Here is a 25,193-nt window from a genome sequence, read left to right as displayed (position 1 = left end):
TCAATAAGCTTTGCTATCGAAGCTTTGCTCATTTCAATATTTGCAAATGTGCATGCCCTCGCAGATATTCCAGATTCTCCTGTCGCAGATATTATTGCCGATTCTTTCGAAGACATATCCGCAAAGGATGTATCTGTGATCGCAAGCACACTTGATATCACCGACACTGCCGGCATTTTGCTGTTGGTAAATGATGAAAATCTTGTAGAACCCCCAATATTAATCGTGCTTCCTGCGCTTCCTTCAATAACAACTCCTTCATTATCGCTCAGCTCCTTGAATTCGCAATGAATAACATTTATCTCTCCCTTGTCTTTGGCAACAATCATTCCAGATTCAATGCTCCCTTTCCGCGAAAACTCACTGTCTTTAATTAAGCACCTTGCGTCTTCTCCATCAACTTCTATAAGCCCACATCCCTTTGTTACGCAGCTCATCCTGTCTGACTCTGATAGTTCAAATGAAAACTGGCTTATATTTACCATCCCCGAAGATGCTCTAACAAAGCAAAACAAAAAGGCTTCTGTTCCATTCGGCTTCAAAACTGTGCGCTCAAGCTTTAAAGTCGCGTCAGATGAGCAAACAGCAAACAAAGATTTTAGAGATGAAGGCACATATGTTACATTAAAGCAGATATCTTCAAGGGTCCATGCAACGGTCACTTCAAACATTTCTGTAAACACTCCAGTTCTTTGTTCCACAACAATGTTGCTTCTTACTCCTGAAACGGTGCTAGATACTTGCACGCTCCCGCTGGAATATGACAGTTTTGATGTCTGGCTCAATGACGCTATTACGCTGCATTTTCGTGTTTCCTTTTGCTGCCTAGAAAATGAGTATTCCATTGTCTGACATGGATACAGCTCGTCTCCACACGCATCATTATCCAAGCCAGCATCGCCGACAAATACATTCGCGTCAATGTTTGAAAAGAAGTACTTCAAAGGAATCAGAGTAGATAAGTCCCGCGTGTCAACTCCATAGTAATCATCTTCAGTCCACATCTGCGGATTAAATCCAACAAATCCAGAACTAAAAGTTACCGATTCTCGAAGATTCGGAGAGATCACAAAAACGTTCCGCCCGTATCTCGCAATATTTTCTGCCCAGCTGGAAAGGGAAGAATTTACTATCGTGAAATGCCGCTGCACATCTCCAATGTCAATGCAGATTCCACCCCCCTTCCCCGATGTTGAGGAGACAGCGCATCTTTCAAACGAATTCTCATTCATATTCAATATCTTTCCATCTCCGTCGTTTTTCAGTTTGCAGTACACTCCTCCTCCACACGCGTTTTCATCATCTACAGCGCACTTCAAAAACACATTTGATTCAATATTCATAGTCCCGTTTCCCGTTGTAACTGAAATGCATGATCCGTTTCCATTGCTCCTTTTAACTTCTGTAAATTTGTTTTTGCTCACTACTGTAGAAGCAATTTCTTCACACTCAATTGCGGAAGCTGTGGTCATCTCAATCGTTTCAAAAGTAGAATTACTCAAAGTAATGTCTGTTTCCCCACTTGCTCTGACAATCGCAACTTTGCATGCCGTCACATTAATAAAATATGTTTCAGTAAAAGAAAGCGTGCACGTCGAAACCGAAATGAGCGGCCCATCAAAATTAGAAAAAGCCGTGAAATTTGTATTCTCGCCAATCCGAATCGATCCAAGTGCTGATCCTTCAATCACAGACGTATTGACACCGCCGAGCTCTGCAAATCTGCAATGAGAAATATTAAGCTCTCCTGATTTCTTCACTACAATTAACCCTGATTCCTCGCTTCCCTTCAAACTGAACGTACTGTCTGCAATCAAGCATCGAGAGGTACTCCCTTCTATTTCAATGACTCCAGTGCCTCTCGTCACACAACCCATTCGGTCAGATTCAGAAACCTCAAATCCAAATTCTCTTATTTCAACATTTCCGGCAGTTACACTCAAAAAACTGAACTCAAATACACCGGATGCGTTTGGCAGAAGCGACGTCCTCAGAAGTTTCAGCGTTGATGTCTGCGAGCTTGCTGCAATTAATGATTTCACAGACGCCGGAACTGTTATAACTTTGAAGCAGATGTTCTCAAATGTCCATGGCAAAGTGATCCCAAATACGCATGTCTCACTCCCGGACATCTGCTCCACAGCAATACTGCTCTTCGTTCCTGATAGCGCACCTGCTATATTCACATTCCCAAGGGCATAGCTCAAAGCTCTCGTTTGATTGACAGAATTCAAAATGCTGCATTTCCGTGTTTCCTTTTGCTGCCTGGAAAATGAGTATGATATCGACTGGCATGGATACAGCTCGTCTCCACACGCATCATTATCCAAGCCAGCATCGCCAACAAATACATTCACGTCAATGTTTGAAAAGAAGTACTTCAACGGGATCGATGTCAGCTGGTCGGGAAGATCAAACCCTTCGTAATCTTCTTCATTCCAGCTCGATGGCTCAAAGCCCATAAACACGTCTGGCTTTTCCAGCGAATTCCGAAGAGTTGCTGACGAAACAAAAATGTTCTTTCCATGAAGCGCGTTATTCCCTGTCCATGTGTTGGACGTGTTCCGTAAGTTGAAGTAATGGTCGCTATCATCTATCAAGCAGTAAAACGCTCCTCCATATCCTGAATCCGAGGCTGTTGCGCTGGAAGTGAATGAGTTCTCTATTATCATTGCAGTTTGTGGCGCCGGGTCGCTCTTCAAATAGCAATATATGCTTCCTCCACATCCATTCGCCTCAGTCGCACTGCACCTCACAAATGTATTCGATTCAATCCGAACTGCTCCAGAGCCGCTTTCAGCATTAATCGCTGCTCCATTTCCAACACTTTTGCTCACATTTTCAAATGATGTTTTCAACACCCTCAAATCTTGTATCGAATTGCAGAAAACTGCACTTCCCGCACTCATCCTTATTTCACTGAACTTCACATTCTCTGTCAGTAAGCTTGTTGAATCTTGCATCGCTATTAAGTTTGCAGATGATGTTATATTACTAATAACAATAGGCGAAGACGAAACACCTGCAATCGTCACAGTACTTGTTCCGCTGCCATAAAACAAAGGCTGTGTCAGCCCACTCATCCCATTTATTGTTACATTCGTTGAAGACACACGCCCGCTGGTTTCTGAAACAAATAGCGGAGATCCTTCTGATCCCAGCTTTTCAAAAACAGAATTCTGGATTTTGATTTCTCCTCCTTTTGAATCAACCATTGGATACGAAGAAAACAGAACGCCTGCCGTAGTCAGCATCCCAAGATCAAATGAAAACTGTTCCAAAATTACCGTGCCTCCGGTTGACACAATAAATGTGAAATTATATCTTTCACTCTCCGATACTCGCCGAATTCTGCTGCCTTCAACCACGGTCGTGGAATCAGACACGCGAATAACAGTTTCTAATGTTTTCGAAGAAGCCAATGAAAACAACACTTTTTTCATCGCAAATGCAGCTGAGCACAAAAACAGTTGCTTCTCCGCGCTTGCTGTTTGGCAAATGCTCATTTCGCCTCCAGAAGCATGCGTTTCAATCGTCGTGTTTCCAGACGATACAGTAATGCTTGCATCTTGATCCAATCTTCCAATAATCGTTATTTTCTTCGTCGGATTAAGTTGCTCGCTCAACCCATAAGCCAGCGTCGCACACGGATATTCATCAAAGCCACATGCTGTCGTGTCTGCTCTTTTTGCAACTGACGATGACACACGAAGAGATTCCGGCCTGTCAAGCAGATAGTACTTCAAGGGGATCGACAGATCAATTTTTCCATTGTCAAATCCTTCAAATTCATCCATCTCCCAATAAAAATACGCAAAAGAATAGAAGCTGTTGTTCGTGACTGATGTTCTCAGCGACGGTGATTCAACCATGACATTTTTGCCTTTTGAAGCTTTGTTCTCAAACCAGTCTCCAATCGTCCTATTTGCAATACTAAATGTGCTGAACACTTCCTTCACATTCATATGCAGCGCACCGCCTTTGCCTTCATTGGCCACGCTCGCCTCGCAGTTCATGAAAACATCGCCATCAACACTCACTTTCCCTGCCGCATTGTCCATCGTGAAGTCCAAGCACCCTCCACAACTTTCTAATGAGTTGACTTTGCATCCGTCAAACCGATTCCCATTCACTTTAAGCTCTCCTTTCCCAACAGCACATTCCAGGCAACTTCCACTTCCATTTGTTTTCCTCACAAACGAAAAAGTGCTGTTTTGAATAATCCCTGAGCGAATGTTTTGCACCTCAACAGCACTGCTGCTTGTAAAAACAAGCGAACTAAATACTGTCCCATTTACATCCAAAGTGCTGTTCTCGCTATTCACACACACCACACTCGAATCCATTTCATCGATGTTCTCAACACCTCCATTGTTAATCATCAATTCTCCTTCGTCAACAACTGATATGAAGCTTGCTCCTGTGCTGCCTCGCAAATGGAGATTCATTGAAGAAATATCACATGTTCCATTTCCACTCACAGAAATCATCGGACTTCCAGAAAAGAGGGGAGAATTTGCAAAGCGGACGTCTCCATCAAAATTAAACACACTAATCTTCACAGACCCGCTGATTACCGAGACAAAAGAAAACATATATCCTGCTGCACTGATCTGGCAAAGCTTGGTATTTTGCAGAGAGAGAACCGACGCCGTAACGCCAAACAGCGACTTGACAGATGCCGGCACACCTCCAATCGTAAATGCTATCAGCTTAAGCGTCCAAGGAACTTCCACACTGAAGATACTCGTACACGAACCTGTTGTCATGTCCACATCAACAACAGACCAGTCCGCAGACTTGGAGCTGTGAATGTCAACACTTCCATCAGAATATGTCAATTCTCCTCTCACATTCACTCTCTCCACAACTGCCACATATCTTTTTTTCGTTGCTGAATTTTGTCTTGAGAAAGAATAATCGATGGAATTGCAAGGATATGATTGGTCACCACATGCATCATTGTCTTTTCCAACATCGCCAACATAAACATAGGGTACAAGCGAAGAGAAAAAGTATTTCAGCGGAATCAAAGTCGACAAGTCTCGAGTATCGGTTCCATAATAATCGTCTTCCGGCCACGCCAACGGACTGAACCCAACAAATGCAGAATCAGAAGTTACAGAAGCCCGAAGATCTGGAGATGCAACAAATACATTTTGCCCGTATTTTGCTGTGTTCTCTGCCCATCTCGAAATCGAAGTGTTCGTAATCTTAAAATACCGCATCGAATTGATCACGTCAATGTACAATCCACCTCCTTTTCCTCTTGTCGAGGATGCGGCACATCTTTCAAATGAGTTTCCAAGTATGTAGGCCATCTCGCTTGTCTCGCTGCTCTTCAGCTGGATATGCACGCTACCTCCACAGCCTTCTTCAAAAGTGTTCACACAATGGGTAAATGTGTTGGATTCAATGCTAGTTGTACCGTTCGTGGATGTGACGAAAAGACAAGACCCATTCCCAATTGCATTTTTGATATTATCAAAGCTATTCTCCGCAAATGAGACAGAAGCCACATCAATAAGCTTTGCTATCGAAGCTTTGCTCATTTCAATATTTGCAAATGTGCATGCCCTCGCAGATATTCCAGATTCTCCTGTCGCAGATATTATTGCCGATTCTTTCGAAGACATATCCGCAAAGGATGTATCTGTGATCGCAAGCACACTTGATATCACCGACACTGCCGGCATTTTGCTGTTGGTAAATGATGAAAATCTTGTAGAACCCCCAATATTAATCGTGCTTCCTGCGCTTCCTTCAATAACAACTCCTTCATTATCGCTCAGCTCCTTGAATTCGCAATGAATAACATTTATCTCTCCCTTGTCTTTGGCAACAATCATTCCAGATTCAATGCTCCCTTTCCGCGAAAACTCACTGTCTTTAATTAAGCACCTTGCGTCTTCTCCATCAACTTCTATAAGCCCACATCCCTTTGTTACGCAGCTCATCCTGTCTGACTCTGATAGTTCAAATGAAAACTGGCTTATATTTACCATCCCCGAAGATGCTCTAACAAAGCAAAACAAAAAGGCTTCTGTTCCATTCGGCTTCAAAACTGTGCGCTCAAGCTTTAAAGTCGCGTCAGATGAGCAAACAGCAAACAAAGATTTTAGAGATGAAGGCACATATGTTACATTAAAGCAGATATCTTCAAGGGTCCATGCAACGGTCACTTCAAACATTTCTGTAAACACTCCAGTTCTTTGTTCCACAACAATGTTGCTTCTTACTCCTGAAACGGTGCTAGATACTTGCACGCTCCCGCTGGAATATGACAGTTTTGATGTCTGGCTCAATGACGCTATTACGCTGCATTTTCGTGTTTCCTTTTGCTGCCTAGAAAATGAGTATTCCATTGTCTGACATGGATACAGCTCGTCTCCACACGCATCATTATCCAAGCCAGCATCGCCGACAAATACATTCGCGTCAATGTTTGAAAAGAAGTACTTCAAAGGAATCAGAGTAGATAAGTCCCGCGTGTCAACTCCATAGTAATCATCTTCAGTCCACATCTGCGGATTAAATCCAACAAATCCAGAACTAAAAGTTACCGATTCTCGAAGATTCGGAGAGATCACAAAAACGTTCCGCCCGTATCTCGCAATATTTTCTGCCCAGCTGGAAAGGGAAGAATTTACTATCGTGAAATGCCGCTGCACATCTCCAATGTCAATGCAGATTCCACCCCCCTTCCCCGATGTTGAGGAGACAGCGCATCTTTCAAACGAATTCTCATTCATATTCAATATCTTTCCATCTCCGTCGTTTTTCAGTTTGCAGTACACTCCTCCTCCACACGCGTTTTCATCATCTACAGCGCACTTCAAAAACACATTTGATTCAATATTCATAGTCCCGTTTCCCGTTGTAACTGAAATGCATGATCCGTTTCCATTGCTCCTTTTAACTTCTGTAAATTTGTTTTTGCTCACTACTGTAGAAGCAATTTCTTCACACTCAATTGCGGAAGCTGTGGTCATCTCAATCGTTTCAAAAGTAGAATTACTCAAAGTAATGTCTGTTTCCCCACTTGCTCTGACAATCGCAACTTTGCATGCCGTCACATTAATAAAATATGTTTCAGTAAAAGAAAGCGTGCACGTCGAAACCGAAATGAGCGGCCCATCAAAATTAGAAAAAGCCGTGAAATTTGTATTCTCGCCAATCCGAATCGATCCAAGTGCTGATCCTTCAATCACAGACGTATTGACACCGCCGAGCTCTGCAAATCTGCAATGAGAAATATTAAGCTCTCCTGATTTCTTCACTACAATTAACCCTGATTCCTCGCTTCCCTTCAAACTGAACGTACTGTCTGCAATCAAGCATCGAGAGGTACTCCCTTCTATTTCAATGACTCCAGTGCCTCTCGTCACACAACCCATTCGGTCAGATTCAGAAACCTCAAATCCAAATTCTCTTATTTCAACATTTCCGGCAGTTACACTCAAAAAACTGAACTCAAATACACCGGATGCGTTTGGCAGAAGCGACGTCCTCAGAAGTTTCAGCGTTGATGTCTGCGAGCTTGCTGCAATTAATGATTTCACAGACGCCGGAACTGTTATAACTTTGAAGCAGATGTTCTCAAATGTCCATGGCAAAGTGATCCCAAATACGCATGTCTCACTCCCGGACATCTGCTCCACAGCAATACTGCTCTTCGTTCCTGATAGCGCACCTGCTATATTCACATTCCCAAGGGCATAGCTCAAAGCTCTCGTTTGATTGACAGAATTCAAAATGCTGCATTTCCGTGTTTCCTTTTGCTGCCTGGAAAATGAGTATGATATCGACTGGCATGGATACAGCTCGTCTCCACACGCATCATTATCCAAGCCAGCATCGCCAACAAATACATTCACGTCAATGTTTGAAAAGAAGTACTTCAACGGGATCGATGTCAGCTGGTCGGGAAGATCAAACCCTTCGTAATCTTCTTCATTCCAGCTCGATGGCTCAAAGCCCATAAACACGTCTGGCTTTTCCAGCGAATTCCGAAGAGTTGCTGACGAAACAAAAATGTTCTTTCCATGAAGCGCGTTATTCCCTGTCCATGTGTTGGACGTGTTCCGTAAGTTGAAGTAATGGTCGCTATCATCTATCAAGCAGTAAAACGCTCCTCCATATCCTGAATCCGAGGCTGTTGCGCTGGAAGTGAATGAGTTCTCTATTATCATTGCAGTTTGTGGCGCCGGGTCGCTCTTCAAATAGCAATATATGCTTCCTCCACATCCATTCGCCTCAGTCGCACTGCACCTCACAAATGTATTCGATTCAATCCGAACTGCTCCAGAGCCGCTTTCAGCATTAATCGCTGCTCCATTTCCAACACTTTTGCTCACATTTTCAAATGATGTTTTCAACACCCTCAAATCTTGTATCGAATTGCAGAAAACTGCACTTCCCGCACTCATCCTTATTTCACTGAACTTCACATTCTCTGTCAGTAAGCTTGTTGAATCTTGCATCGCTATTAAGTTTGCAGATGATGTTATATTACTAATAACAATAGGCGAAGACGAAACACCTGCAATCGTCACAGTACTTGTTCCGCTGCCATAAAACAAAGGCTGTGTCAGCCCACTCATCCCATTTATTGTTACATTCGTTGAAGACACACGCCCGCTGGTTTCTGAAACAAATAGCGGAGATCCTTCTGATCCCAGCTTTTCAAAAACAGAATTCTGGATTTTGATTTCTCCTCCTTTTGAATCAACCATTGGATACGAAGAAAACAGAACGCCTGCCGTAGTCAGCATCCCAAGATCAAATGAAAACTGTTCCAAAATTACCGTGCCTCCGGTTGACACAATAAATGTGAAATTATATCTTTCACTCTCCGATACTCGCCGAATTCTGCTGCCTTCAACCACGGTCGTGGAATCAGACACGCGAATAACAGTTTCTAATGTTTTCGAAGAAGCCAATGAAAACAACACTTTTTTCATCGCAAATGCAGCTGAGCACAAAAACAGTTGCTTCTCCGCGCTTGCTGTTTGGCAAATGCTCATTTCGCCTCCAGAAGCATGCGTTTCAATCGTCGTGTTTCCAGACGATACAGTAATGCTTGCATCTTGATCCAATCTTCCAATAATCGTTATTTTCTTCGTCGGATTAAGTTGCTCGCTCAACCCATAAGCCAGCGTCGCACACGGATATTCATCAAAGCCACATGCTGTCGTGTCTGCTCTTTTTGCAACTGACGATGACACACGAAGAGATTCCGGCCTGTCAAGCAGATAGTACTTCAAGGGGATCGACAGATCAATTTTTCCATTGTCAAATCCTTCAAATTCATCCATCTCCCAATAAAAATACGCAAAAGAATAGAAGCTGTTGTTCGTGACTGATGTTCTCAGCGACGGTGATTCAACCATGACATTTTTGCCTTTTGAAGCTTTGTTCTCAAACCAGTCTCCAATCGTCCTATTTGCAATACTAAATGTGCTGAACACTTCCTTCACATTCATATGCAGCGCACCGCCTTTGCCTTCATTGGCCACGCTCGCCTCGCAGTTCATGAAAACATCGCCATCAACACTCACTTTCCCTGCCGCATTGTCCATCGTGAAGTCCAAGCACCCTCCACAACTTTCTAATGAGTTGACTTTGCATCCGTCAAACCGATTCCCATTCACTTTAAGCTCTCCTTTCCCAACAGCACATTCCAGGCAACTTCCACTTCCATTTGTTTTCCTCACAAACGAAAAAGTGCTGTTTTGAATAATCCCTGAGCGAATGTTTTGCACCTCAACAGCACTGCTGCTTGTAAAAACAAGCGAACTAAATACTGTCCCATTTACATCCAAAGTGCTGTTCTCGCTATTCACACACACCACACTCGAATCCATTTCATCGATGTTCTCAACACCTCCATTGTTAATCATCAATTCTCCTTCGTCAACAACTGATATGAAGCTTGCTCCTGTGCTGCCTCGCAAATGGAGATTCATTGAAGAAATATCACATGTTCCATTTCCACTCACAGAAATCATCGGACTTCCAGAAAAGAGGGGAGAATTTGCAAAGCGGACGTCTCCATCAAAATTAAACACACTAATCTTCACAGACCCGCTGATTACCGAGACAAAAGAAAACATATATCCTGCTGCACTGATCTGGCAAAGCTTGGTATTTTGCAGAGAGAGAACCGACGCCGTAACGCCAAACAGCGACTTGACAGATGCCGGCACACCTCCAATCGTAAATGCTATCAGCTTAAGCGTCCAAGGAACTTCCACACTGAAGATACTCGTACACGAACCTGTTGTCATGTCCACATCAACAACAGACCAGTCCGCAGACTTGGAGCTGTGAATGTCAACACTTCCATCAGAATATGTCAATTCTCCTCTCACATTCACTCTCTCCACAACTGCCACATATCTTTTTTTCGTTGCTGAATTTTGTCTTGAGAAAGAGTAAGGCAAACTGTTGCATGAGTATTCAATATCTCCACAAGCGGAAGAATCCATGCCATTGTATGAAACATGTATGATTTGGGAAATATCTGAAAAGAAATATTTTATTGGTATTATTTCTGAAGTGTTATCGTTTTGCATTCCTTTGGCATCTTCTGTATCCCAAGCAGAAGGTTGATTGAATTGAACAAAGTTTGATTCAGAAAGACTTTCGAATAAATTTGATCCGTTAATAAATAGATTTCTTCCTTCATGTGCAACGTTATTAAGCCATAACGGAGCTCCGGTGGTGTTGGAAAATGTGAATCGTGCGTTTATAGTTGAAAGAAGAAGGAAAATTCCTCCTCCTTTTCCATTATTACTTGCTGGACTAGACTTGCATAATGAAATATTATTATCATAAAATATCATTTCTCCATCTTCAGAAGAAAGCTCTATGTGAATAGCTCCTCCATCTGTATTCTCGCTAAGTGAAGAGCAGCCCTCAAATATGCTGTTGTTAATGATAAGATCTCCAGCATTGTTTTTCGCGACTATACAAGCAGCTGATCCAGTCGTTCTGTTACAAGATGATATTTTTGATGAAATCAATTTAACTTCATTCGTACATTCTACTGCTTCAATTGCAGATGAATTTATGAATTCAATCTTTTCAATTGTTGAAGCATTCAAAATAACTTCTCTCGCTGCCGAAGCATAGATAAGAGGTTTTTTCACCTGATTCATAACTCTGAATGAAGAAGATTGAATTGATAAGGAGCCTCCCCAGAACGCTTTAAAAAATGCTTCTCCTGTTGAACGTGAATGGAATTTGCAAGATTGAATAACCACATTCCCAGAAATGTTAACAGAAATAAAAGATCGAGCTAATAAAAGTGCATCTGAAGCAAGGGGTTCGACAGTGAGTGAAAAGTTTGTAATTTCCAATTGGCCACCAGTTACATGAGCAAATGAAATGGGCCATCCGCTCACATCTAATGCAGGCTGAATTAAACAGGAGTGAATGTTTGACAAGCCCTCTTTAATCAGAAAAACAGTCTCCAACTCATTTTTCATTGTAAAGATGAAAGTAATATCGTTTACAGTTAACGATTGCAAAATGGAAAAGAGTTGCTTTTCATTGCTTGAGAATTGATTAACAATTAATTCTGCCTGTGAAGAATGCCCAGATAAAATTAGCTGCTTTGAGTCCAAATTTACTGAAGCATCCTGAATTAATTGTAAAATGATTGTTGCACGTATTGAATCAGAAGATAATGGAGGTCGCTCGGAAAGAATATAATTGAGCGTTAAACAAGGATATATTTCAAATCCGCAAATTGGAGAATCATCGCTTTTTGCGATAGAAGATGAAACAAACAAAGAAGAAGGTTTTTCAAGAAGGAAAAATTGAAGAGGAATAACTTGTGCATCAAGATCTGAATTAACTCCAACAGCATCATTCCAGCCCCACGATAATGTTGGACAGTTTATAAAATGAGCTGTTGTGATTGATTCAGATAAATCTAATGATATAACAAAGATATTAAAGCCAACTTTTGCCTCATTTTGAGTCATTAGCATCGTTGAGGAAAAATCAATCGTGTAATTTGACGAAGGTTCTGAAAAATTAAAGCAAAGTGCTCCACCTTTACCTTCTGTGTTTGGATCAGCTTTGCATTGTGAAAAATTACATGGAAGCAAAACAATTGAACCAGATAAACTTTGCATGTTTGCGTACAACGCACCACCACAGGATTTGCCTGCCAGAGTTTTGCATCTGGCAAATGTGTTATTACTCAAAGTTATATAAGCACCATCGTTTAATATATTCAAAGATGAGCCATTTCCAGACGATAAAGTGATATCATTGAACTTGTTCCCTTCCACATTTGCAATGGCATTAGCGAATTCAATTAGTGATTTAGAGCTTAAACTTACCAAAGAAAAAACACAATAAGAAATATTACATATCCCTGTATTTGATTGAATTACCGCAGAAGACGTAACAGATAAATCAATAAACTGACAATTAGCCATATTCGCTTTCGAACTCGCTCCAATTTGAAGCACAGGAGATGAAATCTTTAAATTCTGAAAAACTGCTTCAGTCATGTTTATGCATCCACCTGACTCTGCACTGAACAATGATACTCCTCCCAAAGTTCTTGCCATCACTTCTGAATTCTCGAAGGCAATGGCTCCACTTAATCTACTTTTAACAAATGGCTTGTTTTCATAAAGAAGAGAATCTTCAGTTGCCGTGGTGCACAAAAAAGAGAAGTCAGAAAAATTAGCTGTTCCACCTGAGCAATCAAGAAATGTCACTTGAAAAGGAATAGAAGGATCTTGTTGGCACAGTACGCATTGTTGAAGTAATATATTTGAGTTAACAACGGAAAAAATCGTATTCACTGAGGATCCAGTTGACAGTATCTGAAAATAGAGAGAAGAAAGTATCCACGGTGCATTAATTCTGAAAATAAACTGCCCCGTTGAATTAGTATGTTCAACAGATATCATGCTTGATGGTTGAGAACCATTTATGCACACTGACCCACTATCATATGAGAGTTGCTCCTTTTGACTTGCACTGGAAAGAATTTTAGCCGCTCTTGAGAGATTGTTTTGTCTCGTAAATGCGTGTTTCAAAGTTTTGCAGGGATAATTTATGTCTCCACAAACTTGTAAATCTGCTCCACCATCGTCAACATATATTGCACCCTCAATCTCGGAGAAGAAGTATTTCAATGGCAAAGAAGCAGAGAGATTTGGTAGTTCCGATCCTTCGTACCAGAGATCATCCCAGCTATCTGGTGAGTCAAAACCAGAAAATCGATTCCTCACAATTGTTTTCGATAAATTTGTTGACTGTACAAACAATATTTTTCCAAATGTTGCATCATTATTCAGATACTTCGAAAGGGAAGTGTTCACAAGCTGCCACGTGACAGACGGATCAATTAATGAGATGAAAATGCATCCACCTTTTCCTCCTTTTGAGATTTGTGATTTATCAGATATAACAGGTGCCGTACATAAAGAAAATGAACACTGTTGAACAATAAATGATGCAGGAGTTGCGAGCTCAGTGTAAATTGCTCCACCACCTGCCCCTTCTTTAATCACATTACATCGAGAGAAGTTTGTGGATTCAATAGTACACAAACCTTGAGATAATTCAGCAACAATGCATGAACCATCACCAACAGCTCGAGTAACTGTTTCAAAGGAAGAACTTTGAACAGAAATATCACTCGTACTCTGTGATAGTATTAGTGAATTATCATTCAATGTTGCCTGCACAAATGTTGTATGAGTTAATGAACAGCTTGACGAATGAATTGAAGTAATTGCAGGAGCTTTGAGATTAAGTTGTTCCATTCTGCAATCTCCGCTTATTCGAAGGATAGCAGAATCTTGAATCGATAGTAACGAAATAGAACTACTTGTTGAGATTTTAATGAAAGAGGACTGATTCAATATGGTGATTCTTCCAGAATTTGAGGCAGAAATCAGAGGTGCAGCCACATTTTCCATGAGAGAAAAGTTAGTTCCAGAAAATGTCACAGAGGCTTCGTTTAAAATGTCAATTAGAGGTGATCCAGATGAATAATGACGCGATAATTCGCAACCAATAAAAGACAAAGACGCAGTTCCTGTCAAATCAATTAAGCCACAATCTTGAAATCTGGCAGTATTCGAATATGATGCATATTTGAAAGCAAACTGCATAAGTGTAATTTCTCCGCCACTTGCAGAGATAAATGCACACTTTACATATGCAGCGGTTGATAAGCAAAGTTTGCAATCGTGAAATGAAGTATTCCCAGAATTTACAAGGAAAACAGACTTCATTTGAGGAATAATCGATAAAAGATCGAAAGTGTAATTCAAAATACTCAATTGTGAAGCAACAAGAACAAGGAAAGTGTTAGTTCCGTGTGTGCAATTAACAAACAGAGTGGTTTCTACTGTATCCGGGTGAAGAGTTAAATTGCATGTAGTTATATTTAATGTACTGTCAATAGAAACAGATGAAAGTGCCATCACATCACAATGTTGAATACTTTGTCTTTGTATTGCTTGTTGAATAGTCTTGCATGGCATGATGGAGAATCCGCAGACATCACCATCAGCTCCACTGGTTGAAACGTAAATTTTTGGCCCAAGAGTCATAAAATAATACCGTAGTGGAAAGCTTTGTGCAGAATCTGAGTTTGTGGATCCATGAGCATCATTATCGTTCCAATCAGATCCAACACTAAATCCTTCAAAGCAAGAAATTTTAATTGAATCTTTTAAATTTGGAGATTCAATATAAAGATTGTTTCCAAAAGCTGCTGTATTTGAAGAAAAGAGTGGAGATGATGTCTTGTTAACGAAGCTGTAACCTCCTAGTAGTGATGATAGAAGAAGGCAAACTCCACCTCCACGCCCTTGATAGAGTGGTGAAGCAGAGCACGATCTGATGATCGAATTATAAATTGTGCAACGACCATTATCTCTTGAAACTTCAACAAAGATTGCTCCTCCTTTTGAAAGTGAATTGGATGTTAAAGATGTACTTTCAAAAGTGTTGTTTTTAATTGTTACATCCATGCTTTCTTCACTCAGAATACAAGCTCCATGGCCATTTAATTTTTGAATTCTGTTAAAAGAGCAATTTTCCAAGATTAGTTGATGAGCATTTGACAGTTGTATAGCAGAAGCCGATTGACTCAAATTAGAAAACTGGAGAAAAGCAAGGATAGCAGTTGCTCCATCTTCAAGATAAATTTGAGGCTTATTTGAAGAAACAATATCTTTGAAAACTACTCTCGATGTTGAGGAAAGTGAAGATTGATCGACAATTTGCAAAAGAGGATCTTCCAAGTTTGTGAAGTTGTGAAAGTTTGTTTCAGATAATGTTAGTGAAGAAGAGTTTGACATATGGATAAGTCCTTGATTTCCCTGTGAGCCGCGTGAATGAAGTGTACATTTGTTCAGATAAACTGAAGACGAACCACCCGCATTTATCATCGCTGCATTGGCAAAAAGTGTATGTGTAGATGGGTTTGGCTGACCTTCAATAGAAAATGAGTTAAGAATAAGACGGCCTCCAGTCAATGATATTAAGGAAAAGTTAAATGATGCGGTCGAATTGAATGGTTGAAGTGAGCAATTTTCCAGCGTAAGAGATAACGAAGCAACACTGAAGAGTGAGAAAGAGAAAGTGTTCGATTTAATAATAATCTTAAAGTTGTTAAAAGACACATCTGATGTTATAATAAATGCAGAGTTAGAAATTTGTGGTGTGTCAACTGTAAGAGTTGCTGGTGTGGCTTGTGGAATAACTGAGAATGTGATGTTCGCTTCTCTCAGAGATGTTGCATGCATATATGCTCCAATGAGAGTTATCTTATTAATGCTTGTCGAAGAAGCACGACTCACAGCAGAGCTTAAGGTTTTACACGGAAAACTGTCAAACCCGCAGACAATGTTGTCTTGTCCAAGTGTATCGGCAAATACGGTGGATGTCAACTGGAAAAACAGGTACTTCAATGGTACAAGTGCATCAATTTCACTTTGTTCAATTCCAACAAAGCACTGCGTATCCCAAGAAGAAGGAGCAAAACCATTTAAATGAAAGGCGCCAACAAACGTTTGAAAGTTTAAGCAGAAAATGAAGAAATCTCTTCCTGCAGATGCATCATTCTCTTTCCAGATTTCTTGAGAAGATGTATTTGTAAAAGAAATGTCGGTGTTTGAAGTTGTGTTTATATAGATTGCACCACCTCTGCCTCCATCAAGAGGTGAAGCAGAGCATTTCAAAAATCTACATTCTTTGAATACAATATTTCCATTTGATATACAATTTTCGATATAGAATGCACCTCCTTGACTTTGAGATCCTTTCACTTGGCACTCGCTGAAAGTGTTATTAACAAAGTTCAGCAAATTTTCATTTATAATCCCAAAGAAGCAACTTCCACAAGTTACATTATTACAAATATTCTCAAATTTACATAATGATATATTTATTGATGACGAAGACGCACACCAAAATATTGAATGGAAATTAAATTTCAGATCTTTAAATGTAGTTTCTTTCACAATTAATTCTGAACCTCCCATAACTGATATTAGTTGACATTGGATATCTTTCATCTCTTCAAAAATGCATCTTTGTAATATAGTTTTTTGGGAGTTTTGAACATGAATAAATGATTGGCTGCAACTTCTTGAATGCATTCTCATGTTATCCAAAATCAAAGAACCTGATCCAATTGCTGCAAGCATTGGAAGAGATTCGAATAAATTAAATCCCGTGGCCATTTTGTTATTCGTTGTAAGAGTTAAGTTGCTAATTTTCACAGTTCCGTCAAAAATAGTCACAAAAGAGTATTTCAACGGAGTTGATGAATCTAACGGCTGAATGAGGGAATCTGCAATAAGTAGTGCACCAGCTTCCACATAAAACCCTGTAAGAATATTTGATGAAGGAGCAATGGTGCAAAATGTCAGTGCTTGAAAAATAACATCGGTCTTCACAGTAATCAGATATTGTTGGATTATATTTGTAACAATATGAAACTTGCTTAATTCATCAGTGTTATTCGACTGAATAGTATACGAAAAGTCTGTGAATTTAATTGTTTCATTTTGTGTTAATGAATTGATAATTATTATTCTGTGAATCGCTGCTGTTTGCCTTACTATTGAAAAAGAAAGTGATTTGCACGGTAATGATTCAAATCCACATAGGTCAAAGTCTGTGCCTGAGTCTGCGACAAACACATTTTCTGGAAGATTCATCAAAAAATACTTTAGTGAAATTATTGACTGAAGCTTTGTTGTTTCGCATCCTTCAATATCCTCATCAATCCAATTGCTAGGAGTAAAGCCACTAAATCTTCTTGATGTAATATCCTTTGTTAAATTCAGCGAAACAACAAAAACATTTCTTCCAAAGGATGCATTGTTATCGGTCCATAATGGGTTGGAAGAAAGGTTGACAAGCGTAAAAGAAGGTGTCCCTGCACCCAAATTCAGAAAAATACCTCCTCCTTTTCCTTCGCTGTCAGTCGGCGCATTGCAGCTCTGCATTCGAGAATCTCTGAAAATTAAAGATGAAACTGTTCGTAGTGATGCCCAGATCACTCCTCCACAGCTTGAAGGAGCATTAACTTCGCAAGAATTGAATGTGCAACTATCAACAGTAACACGAGCAGTGGTACTGTCAACCATTATGCAGCTTCCATTGCCATTGGATTTTTCGATGTTTGAAAAAGTGCACTGATTAATATCTACCCTTTTACCGCTTTGTACAAAAATAAGACATCCTTCAGTCTCTGTGATATTTTCGAAGTTACAAAACTCAATTTGAAGAGTTCCGCTATCGTTAACAACAATCAGTGAAGTTTTCCCAAGACGAAAAGGCGCTTCGTTCTGAGCTTTAAATGATTTACTCATCGTTAAAGTCTGATAAAGTTGTGAATAATTTTTGGTGAGATGAATGTTCTTTGTATTACTTAATACGGATGAAGAAAATGAAATATCAAGTTCATTTTCTCGAATTGAAGCCATTGAAAGTGGAGAAGGGGCTGAGGATGATAAAATGAGGTTTGACACAATTGCTTCTCCATTGGCTACATGAACGAAAGATATTTCAACCGGGGCTAAACTTGATTTTGGACAAATCATGCAAGAAGAAATGGTTAGAGTTGAGTTCTCAAGAAATATAGCAGAAGTTAGAGTTCCAGCTTCAGTTGAAGTTGAGGGAAGTACAAATGCTATTGAATTAATCATTGAAAAAGCGTTTATGGAAAATGAAGAGGTCGCATCAGTAATACAGTTGATAGCAATCAATGACCGCCTGTTTGCAAATTCGGGCAGAAGCTCAAATGAATTGTAAACAGATTTTATTTGTTGATGCTTTGAGATATTCAATCCAGAATTGATTGTTATTGAAACCTTTCCTAGGGCTGCAATCGATCGTGAAATAGCATAATCAAATGTACGGCAGGTGTAATTGCTAAACCCACAGGCAATTGAATCTGTTCCATCATCTGAAACATGTATTGATGGAGTTGTCATCAGAAAGTATCCTAGAGGAACAGGAAGGCTGGTGTTGTGTAAGTGATATCCCATCATTTCTTCATGCCACCAATCTGAATCATCAAACCTAACAAGTTGAATTCTGGATACAGAGAGTGAAAGATTTGGAGATGAAATAAATAAATTCTTCCCATAATCAGCATTGTTTTGGTTCCACAGATCCGACTGAACATCAATCTGAAAGAATGCTGAAGCATTGTTTAAATAAAGATATACTCCCCCTCCTTTCCCTTCTCTCGTACGTGAGAAAGAACTGTTTGTTATTGGATCTGGCTTTAAATAATCTGTTGTTGCGGGAGCTGAGCACTGATCAAAATTACAGCGTGTTATCCTAAAATCAACTGTATTTCCCAAAACAGCATAGATTGCTCCTCCGCTATGGTTCGTTTCTGATACCTTGCAAAATGCAAATGATGAATTTTCAATGAGAAACGTTCCTGAAATCCCAGTGATATGTAACGAAGAGCCATCTCCTTGAGATCTTTCAATGGATTTGAATTTTGAGGAAAACACCGACAGCTTTACAGCTGTTTGGCAGACAATGAGAGGAGAATTAACAAGAGAAATATTTTCAAACGAACAATCATAGATGAAAGCACTGGATTGTTCATCGATGAATATGATGGAAGTATCTACTTGTGTGAAGTTAACAAAAGTGCTGTTCTGAACTGTTAGTGTGCCACTTCCATTAATTGCAATCAGTGGCTCTAAAGACGGTTTTCTAAAAGCAAATTTTAATGATGAAATTGTTAAGTCACCGTCTCCTGCATGAAAAAGTGGCATCTTTGTTGTAATTGGATACGATGTCGAAGAGTATTCTGTTGTTAAACTTATTTTTGACAAATCTGCTTTACCACCAAGCGATGAAACTATCGAGCATAAAAATGGTGTGGATGGGCCATTTGGGGCAAGTTTAATTTCGTTCATAGCAAATATGCTATCTTTTACACAAAATATCGAAGACATTGATGTTGGAACCGATGAAACTGTAATTTGAATTGATGATAATTGGGTGTAATTTTGTATTTGAAATGCAAATAGAATCCCTTCATTTAAAAACCGGATATTTAAAATAGAGTCCGGATAAGCTCCATTCATTGTTAGTGTCATTCCAGTTACACGAAGCAGATTTGTCAGATTAAGAGTTGAAATAATGCTCACTTTTTTGTTCAAAACTTCCTTCACAGTAACAGCGTGATTCAATGTGGAACAAGGAAATGCTTCTGGACCGCAAAATTGAGAATCTGAAGAATTTGGATCTGAAGTTACATATATGATATCCGAAGAAGGAACAAAATATATGTTCAATGGAATTAATTGATCAGTATCGTGTTCATTAAATCCGTAATGCTCTTTCGCAGCTGTAGATTCTACATTAAAACCAGGAAACTGTTCAAGGGTTATTGACTCATTAAGATTTGGAGATGAAATAAAAATGTTCTTTCCAAACTCGGCTTTGTTATTGTTCCACAAAGCATTCGTTGACGAATTCTTAATCATGAAATTAGCTTCCGGTGAATAAAGGTAAAGATATACACCTCCTCCTTTTCCTCCAGATGCAGCATTTGAGGTGCGTGTTGATGAAACTGGAGCAGCACAATTTGAGAAATTACTCTGAGAAAGTGTCCACATCGCCTCAGCTTCGTTTCCTCTCAGCAGACCATTAATAGCTCCGCCTCCAGACTTGTCAGAGTTCACTGAACAATTTTTGAAAGTGCAATCATCAATTACAGTTTTGCCTGACTCGCTTAAAGTACTTATACAAGATCCATCAGATATTCTACGTGTTATGTGAGAGAATGATGATTGTTTGATCGTGAACAAAATTGGATCATTGCATTTAATACATGACGCGTTATTTAATGTAATGTTAGTCATATCGGTTGAAGTAACATTCAATGAAGAGCTAGATAAGCATTCCAATAAGCTGTTATTCACTTCATCCATTTCTTTAAACTCACATCCTATGCAGTTCAATACAGAAGAATCAACCCCATAAATCAGAGAAGCTCCACTTGATGCTCTCGAGTGAAACGAACAAGTTTCAAAAGTTATAGTTGACGAAGCAGATGCCTTAAACAAGGAAGCTCCATTGACAATTGGAATAGCGCTTTTCCTAACTGTCCCATTTATTGTGAATTGAGATATTTTAACATCACAATCTGAATTGCTCGTCAAAAAGCAGAATGAAAATGAGTCAGAAGCAGACTTTGGCTGAAGTTTGCATGACTCCATTGTAAAATAGCTAGATTCGATAGAGAAAATAGTTGTCAACGAAGCAGGTGGATGTGTTGCAGTGAATACGATATCTCTTATTGTTCCATTAACTTTGATAACAAAAACAGCATTATCATTCGTTCCGCTCCCAAAATTCACATCGATATTTCCTTCCCCCAAATTACCAGAAAAGATAAATGACTGAGTAATTTCGATCTTGCTTTGTTTATCTAAGCTATTCAATACAGTTACATCAGCATTGCCAGCAAATAATTTGATGGTCATGGCGTATTCAAAAGTACGGCAAGGATAACCAATGTGCCCACATGCATTAGCGTCTATTCCGCTGTTTGAAATGTAAACAGTGTCACTCATCTCTGAAAAATAGTATTTAAGAGGAATCGGATGATCCTCATCTGGCAGACTATAACCTTGACCACAGTCTTCATCCCAAGCAGCTGGGGAAAATCCAGGAAAAGCTGCTTGTGTCAGATGACCTGATAAATTTGACCCTGAAATGAATATGTCCTTTCCCATTGCTGCATTATTGTTACTCCAAAGGATGCTTCCATCGGTTTTGTTTTCAATTGAATACTTATTTTCTGATGATGTTAGCGCTAAATATATCCCTCCACCTTTGCCAAGATTTGTTGGGCATGCGATGCATCCGTCCAGAACACAATTAGTTATGGTCAGACTTGCATTGGATGTGAGAACTGCGTGTATTGCTCCACCTTTTGCTGATGCCACTTGATTCTCACAACTATGAAACTCGTTCTTCATTAATCTTACATGAGCTTTTTCGCTATTCACATTTATGCATGAAACATCGTGCGTGGTGCATGATATTGCATGAAAGAAAGAGCTCTCTAAAGTCATTTCAGATCTTTGAGAAATGATGATTAGAGGATTTGACGTAGAAATTTTGGTAAAGTTCGATGAAATTGTTGCAGATGAAAACTGTGTGTCTGTTGATGTAACTGAAATGAGAGGATTTATCGATGTCATCACTTCAGAACTTGTTGATCCAAACTTGCAATTTTCAATTTCGATTCTTCCGCCCATTCGCGAAGTAATTAATTCCACGTTTTCTCCTTTCACAGAATCGAAAGTTGATTTTACAACTATGACGGTACCATCCTTTTTAGCGTCAATCATTGGTTGATTTTTCCAAGATACTTTGCTGATCTTTATTTCTACTAGAAGAAGCTGCCCATTCACGCTCTTAGCAAGCGAATAGCTAAAAGATGAAACTGAATCATCTTTCATAATTGTCAGATAACGTAACGTTGAAAGAGTCGAAGAAGAGTCTTGAAGATAAAAGGCTTCGGCAGATGTTGATGAAAATTGAGACGGTAGAAGAAAATCTATTTTCTCAACAATAACTGTTGTCGTAGCGGTAAAAAGAGCTGTTGCATCTGCCTGAAAAGCTGCATTTGATGAAATGTTTATTTGAGTGTTAGCAGGAGAAGATGTAAGTATTGCTAATGGGTCTTTTAACAAATAGTTTTGATCAATCACAAAGTGACACAATAGATTAATTTTGCATCCACTAACTTCATGAAGTCTGTTGCTAATTGCTGCTGCAATTGTTGCACAAGGAAAGTCTAAGAAGCCGCATGCTGTGAAATCATATCCCCCAGAAACATAACCATTTTCTATTGAACCTTCTGAATCTGGGCCGTCGACGAAAGCTTCGCTTCCATTTCGAATCATCAAATATGCAACAATAGGAACTTGATTAATTTGATCGCCATTTTCTCCGCTCAAATATTGAGTCCATGTACTTTTGTTTTCGTAGTTTGATTGAGGAATAATTGAGAACCTATTTTTCTGATACAGTAATTCAGTTAGATTTATTCCTTCGAGAAAAATGAAAGATCCTCGAAATGCATGATTCCCTGATTCAATTTGTGTCTGTATATCAATGCGGCAATCAGAGTTTAATGCGCGCATGTAAATAGCACCACCAAATCCATCTGAATCGCTGGCTGAATTGGTAAAGAATGAATTTGATGACAATGTTGTACTTCCTTCGTTGGAGAAAGTGAGATGTAATGCTCCACCGCATGACTTGCTTCCACCTGCTGCTGAATTTGAAAAAGTAGAATTATTAAGAATAATATCCTGTGAAGTAACGCTCGCTTTAATGCATGTTCCATTTCCGTTTGTTGATTGTATTTGATCGAAATAAGAGTCTCCGTTACAAGTGAATGTAGTTGAAGTGACTTCGATCAAACAACTGTTGCTTGTTTTGATGTTTAAAAATGAGACATTTGATAAAGAAAGTGAAGATGCCGAAGAAGCAGATACGAGAAGAGTATCAATTGAGTTAAAGTTGTGGAATATAACTTTTTTAAGTATTAAGGTAGCGGTGCTTCCACTCGCTAAGATAAAAGGAGAATTAGAAGATGATCTATTTTTGAAGGTGGACTCTTCAATCTCAAGTGAGCCTGAATATGTAGCAACAAATGGAGTGCTTTCAAAAAATGGAGCAGTAGACTCTGGATGTGAAGAGGAAACCGTAAATGATTGCATAATAAGTGAGCCTCCGTCCACTACGGCAAACGAAATACGGCATCCACTAGTTGTACTTTCAACACGCTGAGAGCACGATACAAATTTAAGGATATTTTCTTTTGAAGAAAATATCATTTTCAGAGATTGATAAGAAGTAACATTAAATACTGCATTGTACCAAGAAAAATCTTGTCGAGAAATAAACATTGATTCGGGTCCTGTGGTTGTTGGACTGATTTCTACCATTGACTGGCTTGATGAGGTTGTAATTGTTAAAGAGTGGGTTGAAAGGTTAAAAAGCTCGCATTGTATAACTTTTTCAATGATGGAAATGTTATATTCTCCCAAGGTTGATACCCTCTCAAATGCATAATTGATTGTTCTACAGGGTAAATCTAAGTAACCACAGAATGAAACATCTTCGCAATTTCTAGCTTCGTTAACACATATGGGCAATGAACGGTTAATGTAAAAATATTTTAGAGGGATTGCTGGTGAGTTGCTTACATCGTATCCTTCTGCATCAAATGCATCCCAGTTGGAATATGACCCGAATTGCTCGAAGCTGGTTGTTTTGCATGATGTGCTAAGATTTGGTGATGAAATAAAAATGTTTTTCCCATACGTAGCATTGTTGTTGCTCCACAAAGAAGGATTGTTGGTGGAATTAGAAAAGCAAAACGAAGCTTCAGCTTCGGATAAATACAGAAATAATCCTCCTCCTTTTCCGTTATTGTCAGGTGAGGCCTCGCATGAAGTGATTGAAGTGTTGGCGCAAATGAAAGATGATTGAGAATCGAGAACTGTTCGAACAGCTCCTCCTTCAACATTTTGCGTTTCAGATTTGCATGATTCAAACGAAACGCCATTCAAAGAGAATTCGATCGGCGATTGATCTGTAAGAAAGCAAGCTCCTTGAGGGTTTGTTTGTGTTATGGATTGAAAATTGGTTCGGTTAACTTCAAGTTTTCTGCTTTTACATTCTATCAAAGAAGTGCCCGAAAGTTTAATTGATGAAAAGGAACCACCTTCAAATTGGATTGTTGAAGAAGTCTCTGATGAAATGAATGCCTTCGTAAACGTTTCAGTTGAAGACGTGCATGAAAATGTTGTACTTGATAGCTTAAGATTGCCAGATGTTTCCACCTGAATAAAAGGAACACTTGTTGTATGCACATTTGTAAATGCGCAATCTTTTATTTCACAAGATGCTGATGCTTCAACGCTAATAACTGCTTTGTCTCCCCATACAACATTTTCTAATTTTACACTTTTCAAAACGATAGATCCTTCAGAACTCTTAAATAACACAAAAGTCTGATTCTCGGAGGGATTCATAAAAGAAAAGGTTGTTGAAGAGATAAAAGATGTTGATGAGGCATTCTTATGATTATAAAATGCTTCCAAATTGCCAATTTTGGAGGGTAATAAGAATTCAATGTTTTTCACATTACATGTAACAACAGCTGTGATAAGGCCAGAAGTGGATTCTGCGTTCACTGTTGATGACACGTTTATCCGACTATTTGATGGACTTGTAGTGAGTGTTGCATCTGATTTGTTTAAATAGATTGAGTCAGTTATAACATAGTCCTTCATCAAATAAATAAAACAGTCAGACGAAGAAGGCAAGCTCACTGAAGCTGCATAATTAACAGTGGCGCAAGGGAAATCTTGAAAGCCACATCCAGTGAAATTGTGGCCACCTGATAGATAACCTTTTCTTGATGTAGAAGATGCATCTTTCATTTTCACATATACCTCGTTCTGGTTTCTGTCCATTATAAAAATGCATAACGGAATTGGAACAGTGTAGTCTTCATTTTCATATCCCAAAAATGCTTTTCGAATTTCTTCTTTATCATAGTCTGCTGTTGAAATATCTTTCAGTAGATTTTTTTGATAAAGCAATTCTGTCAGATTGCTCGTATCAATGACCAT

General features: G+C 39.3%; 1 protein-coding gene across 1 annotated transcript in view; it reads right to left on the bottom strand.

Moving 5' to 3' along the window:
* MONOS_1767 (uncharacterized protein) overlaps positions 1-25,193 on the bottom strand; it is a gene marked incomplete at its 5' end in the record, with an annotated part of 47,404 nt that extends 22,211 nt beyond the window's left edge. The window contains one exon of the mRNA XM_067870611.1: positions 1-25,193. This exon is cut by the window's left edge and continues 22,211 nt beyond it. Within this exon, the coding sequence (XP_067734540.1) occupies positions 1-25,193 (25,193 nt within the window).

Source organism: Monocercomonoides exilis (genome assembly GCF_001643675.1).
Source record: "Monocercomonoides exilis strain PA203 chromosome Unknown scaffold4-2303458, whole genome shotgun sequence".
Classification (NCBI taxonomy): domain Eukaryota; phylum Preaxostyla; order Oxymonadida; family Polymastigidae; genus Monocercomonoides; species Monocercomonoides exilis.
The sequence above is the reverse complement of the archived record's forward strand: the minus strand, read 5'-3'. Positions and strand labels throughout refer to the sequence as shown.